Source organism: Coregonus lavaretus (genome assembly GCF_964263955.1).
Source record: "Coregonus lavaretus genome assembly, chromosome: 37".
NCBI classification, from domain to species: Eukaryota; Metazoa; Chordata; class Actinopteri; order Salmoniformes; family Salmonidae; genus Coregonus; species Coregonus lavaretus.
Genome location: NC_140024.1, coordinates 8,244,851 through 8,266,993, shown reverse-complemented (window position 1 = coordinate 8,266,993; position 22,143 = coordinate 8,244,851). Strand labels below are relative to the sequence as shown.

Below are 22,143 nucleotides of genomic sequence, written 5' to 3'. Positions count from 1 at the left end.
CAAAGGCTACACATAAATACAAAACAATATTCATGGAGACCATCTGTACCCAGTTAAGTGCTCTGCAACACCAGCTTTCCACCTACACTGACATCATGAGACAACTGATTATGTAAAACTGTCAGAACAAGGCCATCGTTGTCAGTGCAAGTTGGTCATGCTTAATACACTTGTTCCATATACTGTGGCTGAATGTTAATCTTGGTGGTACAAAGCAGTTTTCTGAAAGCCTTTCTGAAGCTGGTATGACACAGCGGGTAAAGGACAGGGTTGATGGAGGAGTTGACCCACAGTAGCCAGAAGGAGATTTCATACAGGTAGTGCTGGACACATTGGGCATGGCAAACTGCACGGATGATCATTAACAGTGTGTAGGGAGCCCAGCACAGGCCAAATACACACACAATCACTGCAAGTGACTTGGCAACCTTCTTGTCCTTTGAGAGACGAAAACGACTTGCAGCTACTTCAGATCGGCTGCGCTGTTTACTGAACGAGTGCTCCGCAGACTGGAACCGCGTCCTCCTGGAATGCTGGACCATATCACCCACTTGCAGTGGAGGAAGGTCCAGAATCGTGCTGTCCTTACTTCTCTCATGGTTGCTGTTCCCAGTTACTGCTGACACTTTAGCAGTAGATAGAATACCTCCTAACCTGGCAGCATTGTCTGGGATCCTTGGAGCTTCACCTTCCACTGGTCTGACGAAGAATACATGCTGAACTCCAGCTTTGAGGGCCTCCATCTCACAGTCCCCAGGCCCCTCGACAGGCTGCTCATCCCTCACCTGGTTCCGCCTCCTGATGTTGATGTAGATGCTGATGTTGAAGTACATGACAGTAACAAATGGGGTGAAAAACTCAACAGTGGATGCTGTCATCAAGAAATACCAGTTGAAGTAAAACTCAGCGTGGCACTCTTTGTCGGGCACCACGCTATTACCAGTGATGTACTCCCAGATGATGATCGCTGGCCCATAGAGTAGGAAAGCAGCCAGCCACACACTCATCATCTTCAGAACAGCCTCCCGCGTCACACCTTTCTGACACCTGTAGCTCACCTAATACAGAAATAAAGAAATGGTGGCATTATTGAAATAGGGTGTACAAAGTTCTTGGTGCACTAAATAAAATCTTTCATCTATATTTTTTTATATTGCTTTACATTTCATTACTTCCATATCACTAGCAGTCAGTTGAAAATGAAACCTGCGCAGGAAAGGATAACCGTGCATAAATGCTTTCTCACCGCTCGTGTGACAGATATAAATCTGTCGAAGCTGATCAGGACGATGTTGAACACTGATGCAGTACATAAAGTATAGTCCACCACCAGCCATATCTTGCACAGACCTCGTCCGAGTCTCCACTCGCCGGTAATGACATAAGGGATATACACCGGAATGCAAAAGCCTCCTACAGGTGGGATGGAACACACATTTTACGCACGAATATTAAACACGCATATGAAACGCGTTTTCACTTATTTTGGCAATATAGAACAGTACAGAGAGAAAATATGTATGAGTAGCAGTAGCTTATGAATCATGCACAACAGTATGTATACCTTTAAAACAATGGCACACAATGTATTTGCTCACACAATACATTTACGCACTCACCAACGAGTAAGTCGGCTATGGCCAAATTCAAAAAGAAAAAGTTCCCTTGAGTTTGCAAACTTTTCTCGACTACAAAGGCTAATATTACAAGCGCGTTGCCTAGCACAGTGGCGAAGACAAGAAGCGTCATGAGCACCGCCAAGAACACGGAGGTAGACGGAGAGAATTGTCCATAATGCGAACGCGGGTTACCAGGCATCTCCATATCGCCAAGCGCGGTGGCGTTTCCCTGGGTAACCACAGACCAGTTGAGCATCTCATTCGATTTCCAATGCGAAGTGACGGCCATGGAAGATCCAGCACCCAGCAATAAAGATTCGGGTTGCATGGTTCCTCAATTTGTTTTATATTAGCTTAAACAGCCAATAGCATGTTAAATTGTTAAAGCTGACATTGCCATGGTGTTCGTGTGAAGACGGAAAACGAGGAGGAAGATGTCGTTTTTATAGGCTGCAGCCTACATAAAACGAGAGCTGCGTTTTTATTGGTTGTTTTGCAGTGCATGTGAGAACGGAAAAACAGGACATATGATGCCTATCTACTCTGTCTGATTGAGCAGACAGTTTATAAAGATAGTGAAATAAAGATTATAATTGTGAATTCCTTAGAATACACAACATTTGAAAGCATATGGGTGTTCTGTATTTCTTTCTAAACACAATTTTTGCTGTGAGAAAATATTAATTTCCAAGGCAAAAGTAAATTAAAATGTAATGTCTGAAAACTATTCCTGGAAATTATTTTCATCTAATTTCATATTAATATTGTGGCTGAGCACCTGGCTTTGCAAAGTTGTGTCAAATACTAATTCTATACTAAACAAAAATATAAATGCAACATGCAACAATTTCAAAGATTTTACTGTTATAGTTCATAAGGAAATCAATCAAAGTCAATAAATTCACTAGGCCCTAATCTATGGATATCACATGACTGGGAATAGAGATATGCATCTGTTGGTCACAGATACCTTTATAAAAAGGTAGGGGCGTGGATCAGAAAACCAGTCAGTATCTGGTGTGACCACCAATTTCCTCATGCAGTGCAACATTTCCTTCGCATAGAGTTGATCAGGCTGTTGATCGTGGCCTGTGAAATTTTGTACCACTCCTCTTCAATGGTTGTGCGAAGTTGCTGGAAATTAGCAGGAACTGGAACACGCTGTCTTACAGGTCGATCCAGAGCATCCCAAACGTGCTCAATGGGTGACATGTCTGGTGAGTATGCAGGCCATGGAAGAACTGGGACATTTTCAGCTTCCAGTAATTGTTTACAGATCCTTGCGACATAGGGCAGTGCATTATCATGCTGAAACATGAGCTGATGGAGGCGGGTGAATGGCACGACAATGGGCCTCAGGATCTCATCAAGGTATCTCTGTGCATTCAAATGTCCTTCGATAAAATGCAATTGTGTTCGTTGTACATAGCTTATGCCTGCCCATACCATAACCCCACCGCCATCATGGGACACTGCGCCTTTTACCCAGCGCTGGGCTACCAAAACAACTAAATTGGGCTGTTTCTAACCCAGCGTGTAGGCTACGTGGGCATGCTGTCAGGAGAATGAAGCAGCCTAAATGACAGCCCATCTGTGAACGCCCACAGAACATGTGTTCCTCACACATTAAGGTCTCAAAAAACGATAAATAACACTTAACATACTGGAATATTGTCACAAGGGTTTACAATTATCAAGAAAATAGATATGAACATGCAATCTTTCAACTCAAAAGGCCTCTATTTACATTTTAGTCATTTAGCAGACGCTCTTATCCAGAGCGACTTACAGTTAGTGAATACATTTTTTTTTTTATACTGGCCCCCCGTGGGAATCGAACCCACAACCCTGGCGTTGCAAACGCCATGCTCTATCAACTGAGCTACATCCCTGCCGGCCATTCCCTCCCGTACCCTGGACGACGCTGGGCCAATTGTGCGCCGCCCATGAGTCTCCCGGTCGCGGCCGGCTGCGACAGAGCCTGGATTCGAACCAGGATCTCTAGTGGCACAGTTAGCACTGCGATGCGGCGCCTTAGACCACTGAGAATTTATTTTCTACATCACCAGCAAGCTCACTTTAACCCTTTTGAAATAAATTAAATATTTGATAATACTGTCTGATGTAATTGATAATAAATATTAATTGATCAATTAATCTATCACGTCTCTTTATCTGTTTCATTTATGACCTGGTTGATTTCACTTGAAAAACTCTTGAAAATATGTTTCTGCTGACACCTACTGGACAATATTATGAACTTCAGTGGCTAGGGCTGCATCTCAATAGTCAAAGTGTGTCCCTCAGCTTCCTCCCATATGCAACAATATAACAGGTCAAAGCTATAGGGAAGACCAGGCATTTCCTTTGGATATAAATGTCTCTGATTTAACATATTATCAAAGATTCTTTACAATTTGTGATACATTTTCTCTCATATGTAGAAAGAAAGAACTGGTTTACTATTGGTAACGCCCATCAATGGAACCACCCCACACGTTTAGCCAACGTCAATGCTCATTGGTCGAGACTCCCTAAACCGGGGAAATTTTGAAATTAGCAACAATGTTGTTTGTGTGAAAGTGCATATTTTTTTTAACCAAAGGCACCTTTAGTTAGCTAGCTCCCCTGTCATTTCACTTGTCAGGGCTGGATTTTGTTATACATTTAGACCTCTGCTGTGGCTAGTTTGAAAGTTTTACAATGGCTGAAGAAGACGGTTGTTCATCTAGTATGACGGAGCCTCAGCTTGAAGCAGGAGGAGACAAGGCGGCGGATGGAATGAGGTCGACAGCAGATTCAAGTGAAAGTGGACAGAACAAGCCCGACAAAGTGGATTTGGAGTCAAATGTCGAATTAAAAGAGGATGTCAGAGATTTGAATTTGCGACAAGGAGATGTTGTCAGAAAAGGTTTGTTTAATAACTATTGTTGTTCATTTCAACCGTGCAGCTAGCCTAGCTAACTGGCTAATAATGTTAGCAGGCTAACAACGTTGGCTAGGTAAGGAAATTAAGTAACGTTATCTAACTAACGTTACTGTACTGTAACTAGCGAAACATGCAACTCCACCAACCGTTGACTCATAACAACAAATAAGGCTAGGTATATCTCATTAACCTATTTGCTGTATTTCAAAGAACTGTTAGAGGAATAGAGGAGAACAAATGGTTGTCTCACTCAGTACTTATTCATGGTTCTTTCATCTCCCCTGGCTTCATCATTACCTGCTGCTAGGCCATGCCAGATCAGTGAATGATGGAGGAGAGGACACAAGGAAAGGATATCAATCTAACTTATACTTTCTCTTCCAACACAGGACTTTTCCAGAATGAGGAGGATGGTGACAGCGGCACAGACTACTTCAACACTGATATAGCTGGTACTCGGTTGCAACGTGCTGAACACATAGGAGATGCATCCCTTCCTGACACCTTTCAGACAAATGAACTACTTTATTACGAGCGATTCAAAGCCTATCAAGACTACATGCTAGGTATGTAACCTTCCCACAGTCTTACATCTATTCAGTTGTCAGGCTTACTGGCTAAAGAGGATACAATATGAATACTACAACCATATTGATCGATTTTCAAGGCTCCCAGTGACAAATCGGAAATAAAACTAAATCAAACTGACTGCTGTTGTTTTGGACAGGTGATTGTAAAACATCAGAGGTGAAGGCCTTCACAGCTGACTACCTGGAGAAGGTTCTGGAGCCTTGTGACTGGCAGGCACAGTGGTGCACAGACGTGTTTGATGTGCTAGTGGAGGTAAGTCACTTCGACCTGAAAGATTGCCCAGCAAGAGACATGTCTAAAAGAAGCTGTGCTTTGTACTCTGCATGAATGAATTGGAACACTTGTACTCTGGATGCTTTCTCCTCTGACTTGGAAAGAATAATTATGGCTTTAACCGCCCTTTGAGAAAAACCTTAGCAGTTTAAAACTTAACAATAGGGTCTTACCGGAGATGCTCAAGTGCAGTTTTATAGTGAATCTGAATCCAGAGGTCTGGTTAAACAATGTGAACAAGCTATTTTTTCCAATGTTATACAGATGGTTGGATCTGACCAGTGAAGCAGAAGTAGCCTAACCATTCACCCATGAAAAATGGTCATATGAAGGTTACAACCTCATACTTGTTCCCCTTTCTTCAGGTGGTGGATGTGAACTATAAGGAGCTGAAAGCCCAGGTGAAGCTGGTGGTGCCCCTGCAGTGTGAGACAAGAGGCTGCGAGCTGACAGAGGAGGCCATGAACACCCTCCTAGAGGCCACTCTGTACAAATTGCCTCTGCAGGAGCTCCATGTGGTGTTTGATGAGTCTGGGGACTTTGACCAGACTGCACTGGCACTTGAGCATCTCCGGTAAGACCCTATTGTTAAGTTTGAAACTGCTAAGGTTTTTCTCAAAGGGCTGTTAAAGCCACAATTATTCTTTCCAAGTCAGAGGAGAAAGCATCAGAAAAAGTGCCCAAGGTGATTTGTCCCATCCCCCTATAAAAATGATTGAAACAGGCCTCTTGTTTTAGGAGTTTGAATGGTGTGGAACTGACATTCAATTTGGGTGGGCCTGACTTTAACGTCTCTTAATGTGTGTGAATTTTTCATGCTTGTCTTTTGGTACGCTTGATAGAACTTTAGAATAACTTTATTTTTCCTGTGAGGGAACTTCTTTTTTGGAGTGGTTAAAGCTGCAATATGTACGTCTTTGGGCGACCTGGCCAAAATCACATAGAAATGGGAGTTATAGATCTTTCATTCTCATTGAACGCAAGTCTAAGAGGCGGTAGATCTGTTCTATGTACAATATTTCTATGTTTCCCATTCTTAAGTCTTTTACTTTCGGGTTGGTACACCAGCTTTAAACACCTGAAAATACAATATTTGTGGTTATGGAAAATATATTTCACAGTGGTTTAGATGGTGCAATGATTATCTACACTATACTTGCTTGTTTTGTCACATAAACTGAATTTAGGCAAACTATTAGAATTTTAGCAACCAGGAAATGGCAGATCGATTTCTGTATAGTGCACCATTAAATAAAACAACAACGACATAAACAAAGTAGACCCACTAGGCACAAATAATAGTCTTACCAGACACTTTAGCTGTTGTCGAGGTTCCACCTACAAACATGACAGTACAGTAATAACATCAGAAACATCTGTGAGTGCAATATAGTGCAGGACTTCCCCAGCAGAGTTCTGAATGGGCAATGTTGGTAGCTACGTCTCAGAATCTTGATCATGCAGACTCGCCACCCGCATTGATGGTGGGAGTTCATAAAGTTTACACAGCAGCATTATGGAGATTCGTATGGAGCCTCTGCCTCAACCCCCCCCCCCCCCCCCCCCCCGCCGACCTGTTGTTGGCATTGCCTCTCATAGACGTAGCTAGCTAGCACTGCTAGGCTCTCTGGCCGGCTGGTTACTGGCAGTTGCATCCTGTGTCTCCATGGATACCACCGGGGATCAGATGAGATGCACACAATAAAAATGCTCAAAACGGCTTCACTCTGCTGGTTGGCCCCTTTTTATTTTCTTTATCAGCTGACTCAACTACTTCCATGCACTGCAAACACATTTTCTCAGCTATTATATGACAAAAACACTCAAATAATGTCAATGGACATGACAGATGAGACAGAACCGACATCACCCGTCACATTACAGCGGCAGAAAAAAATAAATGGACTGGTTCTTATGTGATATTAAATAACAGAAGGGCGTGTTCAAATGTCGTGGTGACACACATACACTGAGAAATACCCTGAAGGGAGATGATACACTGGAACAAATGGTTCTGCTTCTGTGCTGAGAAATCTCTTGTCTGAACTGTCTCAAACCTTTTCTTCTCAGGTTTTTCTACAAACACATCTGGAGAAAGTGGGACGACGAGGACGAGGATGATGACTTTGACTACTTCGTCAGATGTGTGGAGCCCCGCCTCAGGCTGTGCGTGTAGAATGGTGATAGTGGGGGGAATGGGAAGATTAGTCAGTGTGTGGGCTAGATTGGCACATTCTCATTTAGGCTGTATTGGTTCAGATCTGCCAATGACACGGCTAGGTTGAGCCCATTATTTTATGCCGCTATCAAAACGGCCATATGGCATAGGAACCTTTAGAGCATTGCAAATCAGTGCAGTTCAGGCACACTTGAGCAAGCTCCATGTCTAATGGTTGGAGCTGGAAGGCTGTTGCAGTGAGAGGGTGCAGATTATTACTTGGCCACTAGATGGCAGTGTTTACCTGGGGTTTGTGAGCATGCTGTGGCATCTCCTATGTAATATTTTTATGGTTGGATATTTACGGGTGGAGATGAGGGTTAAGATATCTTATTGGCTTCAGCAGAAAACCTAAAGCTTATTATTGTGGGACCAATCAGCTGCTATTTTATAACAAGGACACTATGTCCACGATTTGCTTTTATATATTTTATACATTTGTGTCATTTTAGCAGATGCTCTTATCCAGAGCGACTTACAGTAGTGAGTGCGTACATTTTTCATACTGGTCCCCCGTGGGAATCAAACCCACAACCCTGGCGTTGCGAGCCCCATGCTCTACCAACTGATTCACACGGGACCAAATAATGGTTAAGAACATTAACCTGCTAGACAAAGAAATAGTCTTTGTAACCCAATCAATACCGGATTTTTAGATAGAATGAAGACCCCCCTTGTTCAGAATCTTGATGTTCACCTGTATTTTTCTTTCTCCAAATAATGGTTAAGAACATTTTCAAATGACGGACAACGCCATCAAACAAACAATGTTGTGCTCTGAGCTTCTCCTCTAGATTTACCCCACCTTAATTAAACCTCCTGTTGCCCTCAATGTTGCTGAACAGTTTGTTCCCAACAGTCCTTCAAGACACCTCATAATGCGATTGTGTTTTAAAAAAGGAAAACAAAATAAGTATTTCTCCCTCTGTGGCTGTGTCAATCCTGCAGGTTTTATGATATTCTGGAGGATCGGGTGCCTGCTGGACTTGTGGCAGAGTATCACTCTCTTTTGGAACGCTGCTCTCAGAAGTTCCAGGAGTTTTCTAGCCTGCGGAACGGCATCAGCAGCGACTCTGAGTCGGAGCTAGACAACGTGTCCATGGTGGATGGCCTGAGGATGTACGAGCAGATGGAGGCCCTGAAGCGCAAACTCCGGATCATCGAGAACCCGCTGCTCAGGTAGCTGGCCAGGGGGATACAGGCCATCAGTGCCTCTGCAGAGTGTGTGTGTTGAGGGAGTAGTTGTGTGACTGATGGGAGTTGGTCTCCTAACAGAAGACTGAGTAAAGGGTATTGGATTCAGCTCTGTGTCCCTGAGCTAGCATGTTTGACCTATGCTGCCCCTGTTGAGAGCAAAACCTCTCACAGAATAACACTACAGTCCAGTTCAATGCATCATATTCTGGTTAGAATACAAAAGAGGGACAGCAATTGAATTTATAGCTACTACTAATGCACAACTGGGCCTATACTTCGAGAGGCTATGGGAAAGTGGAAGATCATTCATTCTGCTCTGTCCAATGCTGTACCATTGTGTTCGTCTACATGAATGTGTTCTCTCCTGACACTGCAGGTATGTGCTGGGATACAAGGTGAACTCAGGGCAGCAGTCGTGCAGGGCCAAGGGGCCTCGTGCCTCAGGCGGCCGGATGGTCCATGTCGTGTCTGTCTCTACTACAGTCAGCCAGCTGCAGAGCCTGATGGCAGACAAGCTAGGGCCCGAATTCTCAGGGGAAGAGTTTGAACTACAGGTATGGCAAAAAAATAAAATAGTTTTTTAAAAATCTATGACATTCGTCCCTTCTTAGGCATATTGTATTTTGTCAAATTTAAGTTTGCCCAGGTTTCCATTTCAAATGGTCTGTTTAATGAGATGACCAGAGACGAAACCCAATGGTTATGCTCTCTAACCATGTCACACTTGTGTATAGGTCTAATGCGCTGGGATTTGTGGGATTTGCTGAGGCGCTTGGGCTGTCTTTTATTTGACCTTCCTAGTTCCTGGATTTGTAGAAACTGTGTCTGTTCGCCTGATTTTTCTATTCCACTGAGATGTCAGAAGCAGAAAACGTGTGTTTTTGTGTCTGTCTTTGTTTAGTCATGAGTGCAGATCTGTGTTGTACAGACAGACTGTGTACTGGAACTGCTCTGTGTTAAATGTTAGTTTCACAGTGAGCCCCTGCTGGCTGTGAGTGCCTGCTACGAGGGAGACGTGGTCATCATCCTTCCAGGACACTACAATGTCAACAGCTCCATCAGTATCCCAGACTCCATATCAGTGGAAGGTAATGTTTCACATGTCTGAAAGCAGCCTTTATAATGGCAGGATGCACTACTGCTGTATGTATGTACAGGTAACTGCCAAAATAATGGAAACGCAAGTAAATGAGGGATACAAAGTATATTGAAAGCAGGTGCTTCCACACAGGTGTGGTTCCTGATTTAAAACGATGTTAACCATTTGCCATGGCTGTCTGTCACCAGATCTCAACCCAATTGAACACTTATGGGAGATTCCAGCACCGTCAACAAAACACCAAATTATGGAATTTCTCGTGGAAGAATGGTGTTGCGTCCCTCAAATAGAGTTCACTCTACACTTGTAGAATCTTTGCCAAGATGCAGTGAAGCTGTTCCGGCTCATCATGGCCCAACACCCTATTAAGACACTTTATGTTGGTGTTTCCTTTATTTTGGCAGTTACATGTCCCCTGCTGGGGGGAGGACAGCTCATAATAGTGGCTGAAATTGAGTATAATGGCTGCAATGGAGTGAATGGAATGGTATCAAACACGTTTGATACCATTCCATTCACTCCATTCCAGACATTATTATGAGCCATCCTCCCCTCAGCAGCCTCCACTGGTATGTATGTGTCTTTTGTTGCTATTAGCCAGCCAGTGATGCCTCTTGCTGGTTTCAGGTAATGAGGAGTAGAATCTGGAGGCTTGGTAGTTCAAAAGTCCATATTCCACTACCTGAATCCAGCAAGAGGCCTCTTCTGATTTTCTGTTTTCCAATCATCCAAGTCTGAGGTTCAGTCATTGCAAAAATATCCCTCTGTTTTAGTTTTTTTATGTGAGCGAGTTGTTCAACACATTTTGCAGGTTGTCTGAATCCTTCCATCCCTTTCTGTCACTAAAGAAGATGTTGCTATGCTATGACTAATGCGCTGCGAAGTACTGTTATGGCCATGGAAGTTATTTTCATATTGAACACTTACGTAAGTGTTTCAGATGCTGCTGATGCTTTTACGGTACTGGCTGTACTATGTGGCATGTTAATGCTTCTGCAAGGTAAAACAACCACTCAAGATACAATACATGGAGTGAAATGAATGTATAGCAGAGAGCTTGATGGCGCAGTAAGCGTTTGAACGGGGGTGATATTAATGCATAGAGAAGGCTAGCGCGGGGGAGGAGAGGTCAGAGCAGAGGCGCCGTGTCAGTCTCTTTATGCAAATAGGGGGGCCTGCCGAGTCAGAGGGAGCGGAGGGGAGATTGGAGCGGCTTTTTACATGCGTCTGTTTCTATGTGCTTGGCCCCCTGTGGTGCTAGGAAACTCCTGAAAGCTGAGATAAAGGGGAAATTAGATGCGGCGCTGCCTGGCACTGCACCACGACAGGAGAAGAGCAACTCAATTAGACCACCGCTGGATTACCATAATATAATTCTCCCTCCCACCAAAGAGCCTTTGATATTTTAGAGGAGCAGGGCACACAGAGGCGCTTATTGCTTTTTGGATATTGCTGTATCAAAGACTGATCATATGCATTTTTCCGCTCTATCTTCATAAGCATAGCGAGAATTTCAGAAGAGTGTGTTCCCGAAGAGACATTAGAATTCATTAGTGAGGAGGTTGTTAGTCAGCACTTGTTAAGAACAGAATGCATTTGTGATCTGCAATCAGTGCACCCATTTTTGCGTTTTTTTCCCCATTCATTCTCTAAGCAGTAGCACATTTTTGCCTGTCATGAAACCCACTGGGAATAGGGTTTTCCTCTCCTGGAAGTGTGCATGGCCCTATGACTTTACCAATCGATATTCAGCCTTTGGCCTTTCCAATGGCAGTGTGTGGAACCCAGCCAGTGCTGTAGAATTGTTGGCCACATTGTGGAACACCTGTCTCCAGGCCAGCTGTCAAGGAACAGAGAATAATGAACCCTAGCCGTCAGAACACTGTCCATCACATTCTGCACTGTTGTACAGTGCTGCCTGCCTGGGATTGTGCTGAATTGCTACTTGTCATGTACACCACTACGAGGTTGGAAGGAGTGTTCGGACCCAACACTGGCCATTGAGCCATGACCCAGTTGTCCCAGCTCTCAGCATGCAAAGATGGAGCAAATGCAATTTATTCGATATGATAGTCTTCTTTCTATGTACAGTTGGTGATGGGGGAAAATGGATATAGTAAGTGGAGTATTGCTGTATTATTTTTGCCGATTTTTATTTTATTTTATTTTTACTTCGCAACATTCCTAAAGAAAATTATGCACTTTTTACTCCATGCATTTTCCCTGACACCCAAAATTACTCATTACATTTTGAATGCTTAGCAGGATAGGAAAATGGTCTAATTCACAGACTTATTAAGAGAACATCCCTGGTCATCCCTACTGCCTCTGATCTGGCGGACTCTCAAAACACATGCTTCGTTTGTAAATGATGTTGGAGTGTGCCCCTGGCTATCTGTAAATTAAACAAACAAGAAATTTGTGCCATCTGGTTTGCTTAATGTAAGGAATTAGAAATGATTTTACTTGATACTTAAGTATATTTTAGCAATTACAATTACTTTTGATACTTAAGTATATTTAAAACCAAATACTTTTAGACTTTTACTCAAGTGGATTTTTACTTGAGTCATTTTCTATTAAGGTATCTTTACTTTTACTCAAGTATGACGATTGGGTACTTTTTCCACCACTGGTTGCAATGAGATTTTGCAACAGCGTCAGTTCGTCAGGGCATGGACTCTACAAGGTGTCAAGCGTTCCACAGGAATGCTGGCCCATGTTGACTCCAATGCTTCCCACAGTTGTGTCAAGTTGGCTGGATGTCCTTTGGGTGATGGACCATTGTTAATACACAGGGGAAACTGTTGAGCATGAAAATCATTCTTTAACCTGTCTCCTCCCATTCATCTATTCTACGCTGCAGAGATGTATGTAAACCAGGGCCTAAAATGAACACCGGCCAAATGTGGGTAGATTTTGGCATTGGCGGGTAAGATGTCTATTTCACCAGCCACGTTGGCGGGTGGTCAGAGTCCACAGTGCGAGCATTTCATGCGTGTTTGCGAATAAAAATAGAAAAGTATGATCACATTTATAGCAAAATAAAAGCTGCAGTGTTTCTGCCTTTGTTTCATAGCTGGTAAATGAATTGCACAAAGTCAAAACTATGAATCCCTATAGCCTATCTCACCTCGCGCTGCAACACTGCCTGGCTGGGGGCTGTGTGCACGTGAAGAGCTGCGCACAGACAAAAGTTGGTCTAATTTACTTGAAACTAAAGTCTACTGTTTCTTGGCTATTTACATTTTTTTTGTTCACAAGCTAGGTTGTTTTTCAATGTTTGAGTTTCAACTGCTATGGAAGAGAAGACAACGTAGCTACTAGTCATTCTGTCTCACAGACACAAACATGACTGAGTTGCATTACCATGGTAACCTCCCGCCCTTGAAGAGGCAGGTGAACATTTGTCTCAACTGTGATATTTTGGTTAAAATACTCAGGTCACAAAAAATGAAATGAAACAATATATCACTACTTCTTACTAGTAATGCATTTGTTTTAGAAACATTACAAAGAATGCTCCGTTTTTTGTTGGTGTCATTTGTGGGGATGGGGTGGTCTTTAAATCTACCTGCTACAGTGGCTAGTGGACCAAAAAGTAAATTCTAGGCCCTGATGTAGGCTAATAAATCTTTATTTTCAGGGTTTGGCCTACCTGATGAGGTGGTAATTGAGAAGAAGAACAAAGGGGACTCGTTTGTGGAGTCAACAGGAGCCGACGTGAAGATCTCCAACGTCAAGTTCATCCAGCACGACGCTATCGAAGGCATCCTCTGTGAGTCCTCTTAGTCCTTCTCCTAATGTGATGCTGCCTCTACATCTACCCTGCCCCCCAACTCTACTGGCACTCCACCCATTGGCCTGCATGAATAATTCTGCCTAAGCTGCTGGCATTGCTTAACATCTGGCAACAGCCATATACAGTGAGGGAAAAAAAGTATTTGATCCCCTGCTGATTTTGTACGTTTGCCCACTGACAAAGAAATGATCAGTCTATAATTTTAATGGTAGGTTTATTTGAACAGTGAGAGACAGAATAACAACAAAAAAATCCAGAAAAACGCATGTCAATAATGTTATAAATTGATTTGCATTTTAATGAGGGGAAATAAGTATTTGACCCCCTCTCAATCAGAAAGATTTCTGGCTCCCAGGTGTCTTTTATACAGGTAAAGAGCTGAGATTAGGAGCACACTCTTAAAGGGAGTGCTCCTAATCTCAGCTTGTTACCTGTATAAAAGACACCTGTCCACAGAAGCAATCAATCAATCAGATTCCAAACTCTCCACCATGGCCAACACCAAAGAGCTCTCCAAGGATGTCAGGGACAAGGCTGGAATGGGCTACAAGACCATCGCCAAGCAGCTTGGTGAGAGGGTGACAACAGTTGGTGCGATTATTCGCAAATGGAAGAAACACAAAAGAACTGTCAATCTCCCTCAGCCTGGGGCTCCATGCAAGATCTCACCTCGTGGAGTTGCAATGATCATGAGAACGGTGAGGAATCAGCCCAGAACTACACGGGAGGATCTTGTCAATGATCTCAAGGCAGCTGGGACCATAGTCACCAAGAAAACAATTGGTAACACACTATGCCGTGAAAGACTGAAATCCTGCAGCGCCCGCAAGGTCCCCCTGCTCAAGAAAGCACATATACATGCCCGTCTGAAGTTTGCCAATGAACATCTGAATGATTCAGAGGAGAACTGGGTGAAAGTGTTGTGGTCAGATGAGACCAAAATTGAGCTCTTTGGCCTCAACTTGCTGTGTTTGGAGGAGGAGGAATGCTGCCTATGACCCCAAGAACACCATCCCCACCGTCAAACATGGAGGTGGAAACATTATGCTTTGGGGGTGTTTTTCTGCTAAGTGGACAGGACATCTTCACCGCATCAAAGGGACGATGGACGGGGCCATGTACCGTCAAATCTTGGATGAGAACCTCCTTCCCTCAGCCAGGACATTGAAAATGGGTCGTGGATGGGTATTCGAGCATGACAATGACCCAAAACACACGGCCAAGGCAACAAAGGAGTGGCTCAAGAAGAAGCACATTAAGGTCCTGGAGTGGCCTAGCCAGTCTCCAGACCTTAATCCCATAGAAAATATGTGGAGGGAGCTGAAGGTTCGTTTGCCAAACGTCAGGCTCGAAACCTTAATGACTTGGAGAAGATCTGCAAAGAGGAGTGGGACAAAATCCCTCCTGAGATGTGTGCAAACCTGGTGGCCAACTACAAGAAACGTCTGACCTCTGTGATTGCCAACAAGTGCTAAGTCATGTTTTGCACAGGGGTCAAATACTTATTTCCCTCATTTAAAATGCAAATCAATTTATAACATTTTTGACATGCGTTTTTCTGGATTTTTTAGTTATTATTCTGTCTCTCACTGTTCAAATAAACCTACCATTAAAATTATAGACTGATCATGTCTTTGTCAGTGGGCAAACGTACAAAATCAGCAGGGGATCAAATAATACTTTTTTCCCTCACTGTATCAATTACTTTCTAGGAGTAGAATGGGTTATGTGTGTATGACCATTCGGAATACTAGGATCTAGCTGGCCTCTTTATTTTCCTCCTAGTGTCAACCTTCGTCTTATTTCCCTCTTGTCTCCAGGTGTTCGTCAGGGTAAGCTGGAGATGGAGAACTGTGTCCTTCAGTGCGAGACGACAGGTGTCATTGTGCGGACGTCAGCCCACCTGACCATGAACATGTGTGACCTCTACGGCTCGAAGGTGAGAGGTCATTGACGCTCATCACTCTCATGGTGGTTTATTTTTTATTAGTACAAATCCAGCTGTTATGTTACATCATCCTGTGTGTATGAGGCTGTGCAGTAGCCTAGCTGTGTCTCTACATGCTGATAACTATTGTGCTGTAGGGAGCTGGTGTAGAGATTTACCCTGGCAGTGTCTGCAGTATGGTGGGAAATGGCATACATCACTGCAAAGAAGGAATCCTGATCAAGGTGAGAGACTGGTAAATGACCAGAAGAACTTCAATCTGTATATTACTGCTCCCAGCACTAGCACATCCAACCTCCACAGGAAACTGTCAACATCAATGGAACGGCCTGCTATGCTATGCATCTCTTTCTAGGTTCAGTTCAATTACAAGCCTGTGGCATGATCTTCTCTCAACCAAAATTGAATTTAGTGGAGAAATACACTGCTCAAAAAAATTAAGGGAACGCTAAAATATCACATCCTAGATCTGAATGAATGAAATAATCTTATTAAATACTTTTTTCTTTACATAGTTGAATGTGCTGACAACAAAATCACACAATGTATCAATGGAAATCAAATGTATCAACCCATGGAGGTCTGGATTTGGAGTCACCCTCAAAATTACAGTGGAAAAACACACTACAGGCTGATCCAACTTTGATGTAATGTCCTTAAAACAAGTCAAAATGAGGCTCAGTAGTGTGTGTGGCCTCCAAGTGCCTGTATGACCTCCCTACAACGCCTGGGCATGCTCCTGATGAGGTGGCGGATGGTCTCCTGAGGGATATCCTCCCAGACCTGGACTAAAGCATCCGCCAACTCCTGGACAGTCTGTGGTGCAACGTGGCGTTGGTGGATGGAGCGAGACATGATGTCCCAGATGTGCTCAATTAGATTCAGGTCTGGGGAACGGGCGGGCCAGTCCATAGCATCAATGCCTTCCTCTTGCAGGAACTGCTGACACACTCCAGCCACATGAGGTCTAGCATTGTCTTGCATTAGGAGGAACCCGGGGCCAACCGCACCAGCATATGGTCTCACAAGGGGTCTGAGGATCTCATCTCGGTACCTAATGGCAGTCAGGCTACCTCTGGCGAGCACATGGAGGGCTGTGCTGCCCCCCAAAGAAATGCCACCCCACACCATGACTGACCCACCGCCAAACCGGTCATGCTGGAGGATGTTGCAGGCAGCAGAACGTTCTCCACGGTGTCTCCAGACTCTGTCACGTCTGTCACGTGCTCAGTGTGAACCTGCTTTCATCTGTGAAGAGCACAGGGTGCCAGTGGCGAATTTGCCAATCTTGGTGTTCTCTGGCAAATGCCAAACGTCCTGCACGGTGTTGGGCTGTAAGCACAACCCCCACCTGTGGACGTCGGGCCCTCATACCACCCTCATGGAGTCTGTTTCTGACCGTTTGAGCAGACACATGCACATTTGTGGCCTGCTGGAGGTCATTTTGCAGGGCTCTGGCAGTGCTCCTCCTGCTCCTCCTTGCACAAAGGCGGAGGTAGCAGTCCTGCTGCTGGGTTGTTGCCCTCCTACGGCCTCCTCCACGTCTCCTGATGTACTGGCCTGTCTCCTGGTAGCGCCTCCATGCTCTGGACACTACGCTGACAGACACAGCAAACCTTCTTGCCACAGCTCGCATTGATGTGCCATCCTGGATGAGCTGCACTACCGGAGCCACTTGTGTGGGTTGTAGACTCCGTCTCATGCTACCACTAGAGTGAATGCACCGCCAGCATTCAAAAGTGACCAAAACATCAGCCAGGAAGCATAGGAACTGAGAAGTGGTCTGTGGTCACCACCTGCAAAACCAGTCCTTTATTGGGGGTGTCTTGCTAATTGCCTATAATTTCCACCTGTTGTCTATTCCATTTGCACAACAGCATGTGAAATGTATTGTCAATCAGTGTTGCTTCCTAAGTGGACAGTTTGATTTCACAGAAGTGTGATTGACTTGGAGTTACATTGTGTTGTTTAAGTGTTCCCTTTATTTTTTTGAGCAGTGTATGTTAAAATGCGTACACACACACAGCAAAAACAAATATGGACTTATTTCCCTAGTTAACTCCAGACGAGTTCTGGGGTCTTATCTCATTCCCTGAGGATAGAACAGTAGTGTGTTTTTTATCGCTCCCTCACACAGGGCTTTCCTTCCTGTTGTCTCTCTGCTCGGTGTGTTGGACTTGGCCAGGACAACTTAAGCAGGAAGACAGACGTGATGACTCTGTTTATGCTCGTCTTTCCCCTCTCTCTGTTGCTCAATCTGTCAACCTCCTCCATCCCTTCTTCCCCCAGGACTTTGCTGATGAGCTGGACACCATGCCCAAGATCACCATGGTGAACAATGTGATCCACAACAACGAGGGATACGGAGTGATCCTGGTCAAACCTAGTGATGCTGCAGCTGTACAGGGCGAGGCTGCACAGGAAGACACCCCAACTGGTACTAACTAGTTCCAAAGCCTGGGAAAGTTCTCCTCAGGAATATGATAAAAAGGGGTGGAGTACGACAGAGTCTAGATGGAAACTAGTGATGCATTAACACTTATCAAATCTGTCACATTTTGCATCGGTGGCGTTCCAAATTGAGTTTTGTGTTTCTGAACGTTATTCTGATTTGCAAGAAGCTAGCAAGCTTAAGAAACAATACTAACACCGCACATGCTACTAAAACTTTGTCTTACATGGTAGGAAAAGAGACTTGGACGAAACAAGGAAAAAACTGGGAAATGGCACTGAGGGGAAATGTCATTTATACTTAGAGCCAATCTAATTTGAACGTTGAATGCCAGCACTCCCATTCAAGCACATAATCCAATACTGAAGTTCTCCAGACTTCCAATAGTAGAATCAACAAGACAGGATTGGGAAGGATTGCCACGCGAGACTAGGTACTTCCCCACATCAATGGGTTTACTATCTCTGGAAGGCTGAGTTAGTTTCACTGGAAAGTTTGAGAGAAAATGTGCTTGACCTTCAGTCCAGGGCAGCTGCAGAATAAAAGGTGCAGCTGAAGGTGGCATGGCTTAAAATACATCTGGAGAACTCTCTTTTCATCTCTCTCCCTCTCCAACGTCCTCTAATGGAATGTCCCTTATTGTTTGACCCCAGTACACAGGAATAAATACCTACCCCAGACAGGGGAATGAGCGAAAATGGCTGAAATTTTAATTAAAAAAAACAAAATTAACAAAGCTATCTCTTCTCTTCAGATTACCTTTCAAAAATGTTATCTACAGCATTAATCAGTTTTGCAGAGACACTACTAAGCCAACAACTGGGTAATAATTGTCATTTGCGTTGTTATTGAAAAGATGTCCATTATGATGCATTATTTCCCTTCCAGAATTAGCAAAAAGAAAGCTGTAAATAAAACATTTATCAACACTCCATTCCCCACTTTAAACGTTGAAAAGAGGATGCTCGCATTTTGATTTGAAAAGGCAATTATCTACGATTGATCCCAAAGGGCAGTCTTTGTTAGAATACACTGTCAGTCTGATTTGAACAGAATGTAGTAATATTTCACAGGAAGATGTGGTGTTTTCATAAACATGAGAAATCAGAATGTCATGATGGAGAAGGAAGTGGAAGTAGTGGTATTAAGTCTGAATGTCACAGTGAGGTGTTGACAAACCTGTCATGAACTGATTCAGGTTATTTTCCAGATGAGCCACTGGATAAAGAAGAAGAGGGGGAAGAGGAGATGAAAGGTGAGATGAAGATGCAGGTGGATGTAGACGTGCCCCTCATCGTGGTGGACGACTGCTCTGTGAAGGAACCAGTCTCCTATTCGTCTTGTTACGACGTTCCTCCAAAGTTCATGGAGGGCAACGATGCCATCAAGAGGGAGCTGGTGGCCACGTCAGCCAAAAAGCAGCGATGCCAGAAGAGCAGGCTGAAGGAGCTGGGAGTGACCCAGGCAGATGACAACCTGCTCTCCCAGGAGATGTTTGTCTCCATCCAGGACAACCAGTTCAGGAGAAACGGCATGGGCAGCTTCGGCACCTTCTTGTACTGATACTAACTGACCCGTCCTCCTGTTCTGTAGGCCATACATGCACAAACACACTTTTACTTTATTTATTCTAACCTCTTTGCAACATTTTGCTGCACTAGCTTGTGAGTGGGTATGTGTATTTTTAAATGCTTTTTTAACATGGCTTTTTAATACAATTCAAATTTTAGTATACTGATATTGTGGAGACCTGAGTCTAATAAACATAATTATTTTCACAATGACACTAATGATGAGTCTCAAATGTCCTTCGCAAATGTTTTTTCACTTTTTTTGGTGGATATTGTATGATTCTTTGTTATGGATATTGTTAAGATGACACTGCTTTAAATTATTTTGTGTTTGTGTTGGGGGAAATCACATTGCCTTATTTTGAGTTAGTATCTCACCCTCACCTGTAGTTCTGGTCATTCCTTTATCAAATGTTGCTGAAAGCACTCTGTAAACATTCAAAATCATGAGCCAATAAAATTAGAATTTATATAAGTTTTGATCTATTTGTTTTTTACACCAGGACACAGGACAGATGAGAGGGGAAAATGTGGAAGGCGGCTTATTGGTTTTCTGGGCTTAAGGCTTCACCTTTTATAAGATGCTCACAATTGTTTAATTCCAGTTGATTAATTTCCTGGGGATTAAAAGGCTGGTAAAACCTCATTACACCACAGGCAGTTTGATTCATTACCTAATCCAACATGCCCCTGTGAAATTACAGCACGTTGTACTGCCTCTTATGAGGTGTCCCAGGCTGACCTCAATAGACCAATTTATTCCACAAATCCAAAACTGAATTAAATGGTGCTGGTAATCATTATTTCAGTGAAAACATCTGCCCAGTGATGGAAAAAAAATGTATCTGGTGATGAGTACAGACTGACAAAAGTCCATATTTAGGTCAGCATTTGACTGGGTGAATGGACTGTAATTGTATGTGAAATGGTTTTGTTGAATTTAATGTTTTTACATACATATTTATTGTACCCATTAATATCCAAGGGATCGATAATTTCTTATATTTCATAGTGTTTTGTGTATGGGGAAAAAGCTTTAAGGGAATGTGTCATGTCAAGGCATTACTTTCCCCCCTCTTCTTATTGCTGGCAGGACTTGTTGCTAGTGAATGACTTGACCCTATCATAGCATATCTGTAATTTCTGCATTAGGCGATATTTCCTTGGTTCGAATACCTCAGCCGACAAGGGGAAAAATCTGTCTGTGCCCTTGAGCAAGCCACTTAACCCTAATTTGCTCCAGTGTATGTGGCAATAAAACCGACATTTTTTTCTTTATTTTTTTAATGCTGCAGGAATGCCAAATAAATATTACTTTGTCAATAATAGGTATGTACACTGTCTGGATATTGGAAATAATCTATGAACAGGGTCCAGGTGGGTTTTCATTCTGTCAAAATTGAGGAACCAATTATTGGTAGGACCGCTCAGGAAATGTGTGGTTTTGCATTGAGAAACTATACAGGGGATTATTATAGATTTTCCTCAATGTTTCAGTGAGATGCTATAGATGTCAAACAGAATGGGTGGAGAAAGAAACTGCAGGGCTTTTGTGGCAAATGTTTTATCTTCAATGAAAGAGTAGAATTCTAGGAGGACCAAAACGAGAGCTCTGGGCGATGGAGGAAAGTAGAAAGTGCTGTTTGAAGTGGTGTCCTTTATAAATAGTCAGTGTCTACAGGAACGAGCAGTGACCATCATTCTCAGGGAGAGGGAAGGGCTTGTCTGTTGTCCTCAAACTACTGTGACCAGTGCTTTGTCATATGAGGGGCAGATAGCCGACACTTTTGTCCAAATACACTAACACCAGCTCCCCTCTCTCTTAGCTTTTATGCTAAAATGACATTTTATGTCATGACACTTTCTGACAACAGACTAGTATGAATAGTTTGATAGGCCTAAATGGCTGCATTCACACAGGCAGCCCAATTCTGACCTTTTGCCCAATGAATGGCAAAATAGCTGATCTGATTGATTTAAAAAAACAGTTAGTGACAAAAATATCAGTTAATGAATACTCTTCCAATCTTTAAATAAGAAGTTTGAGACTCCTTTGTCTTCCTATGATTTATTTTTTAAATTTGCTATGAGAATGAGAATTCAGATTATTTTAATTAAGAATGACTTCCAGTTGGCTGTTAATTAGCTGTGTCAGGCAACTTCCACTTCTCCCCATGACTTTGTCACGCCTGCAATTCTGGTGTCCCTCACATTGCCATTTCCACTGAATATATTGTAAGGAAGGGAAACGTGTATCATACACGGTGTGTGTGTGTGCATGCATGTGTGTGATATTCTGTAGCTAAAGTTAATGTCATCCTATTAATTATGAAAATAAAAAAATGCCCTATTACTAGGCTATTCAAAATGAAATACAAATTCAATATAATTGTAGGCTAACTCTGTAAGCCGCCCTGCACAATCAATGAACCAACAGTATAGCC

At 43.2% G+C, this 22,143-nt stretch overlaps 2 protein-coding genes across 2 annotated transcripts; one reads left to right on the top strand and one right to left on the bottom strand.

The window, feature by feature from the left end:
• Positions 1 to 161: 161 nt before the first annotated feature.
• LOC311111613 (histamine H3 receptor-like) lies at positions 162 to 1,947 on the bottom strand (the record flags this gene model as incomplete). The annotated part of the gene is made up of 3 exons (XM_084154382.1): positions 162 to 1,058; positions 1,247 to 1,413; positions 1,620 to 1,947. The coding sequence occupies 3 exons, from the start codon at positions 1,945 to 1,947 to the stop codon at positions 162 to 164; spliced, it is 1,392 nt and encodes a 463-aa protein (XP_084010508.1).
• Positions 1,948 to 4,243: 2,296 nt separating this feature from the next.
• LOC311111557 (SHC SH2 domain-binding protein 1-like) lies at positions 4,244 to 20,344 on the top strand. The gene is made up of 13 exons (XM_084154309.1): positions 4,244 to 4,530; positions 4,938 to 5,114; positions 5,276 to 5,391; positions 5,778 to 5,986; positions 7,483 to 7,578; positions 8,579 to 8,809; positions 9,204 to 9,381; positions 9,795 to 9,915; positions 13,573 to 13,704; positions 15,549 to 15,667; positions 15,814 to 15,900; positions 17,966 to 18,113; positions 19,339 to 20,344. The coding sequence occupies exons 1-13, from the start codon at positions 4,323 to 4,325 to the stop codon at positions 19,689 to 19,691; spliced, it is 2,175 nt and encodes a 724-aa protein (XP_084010435.1). The 5' UTR covers positions 4,244 to 4,322; the 3' UTR covers positions 19,692 to 20,344.
• The last annotated feature ends 1,799 nt before the right edge of the window (positions 20,345 to 22,143 follow it).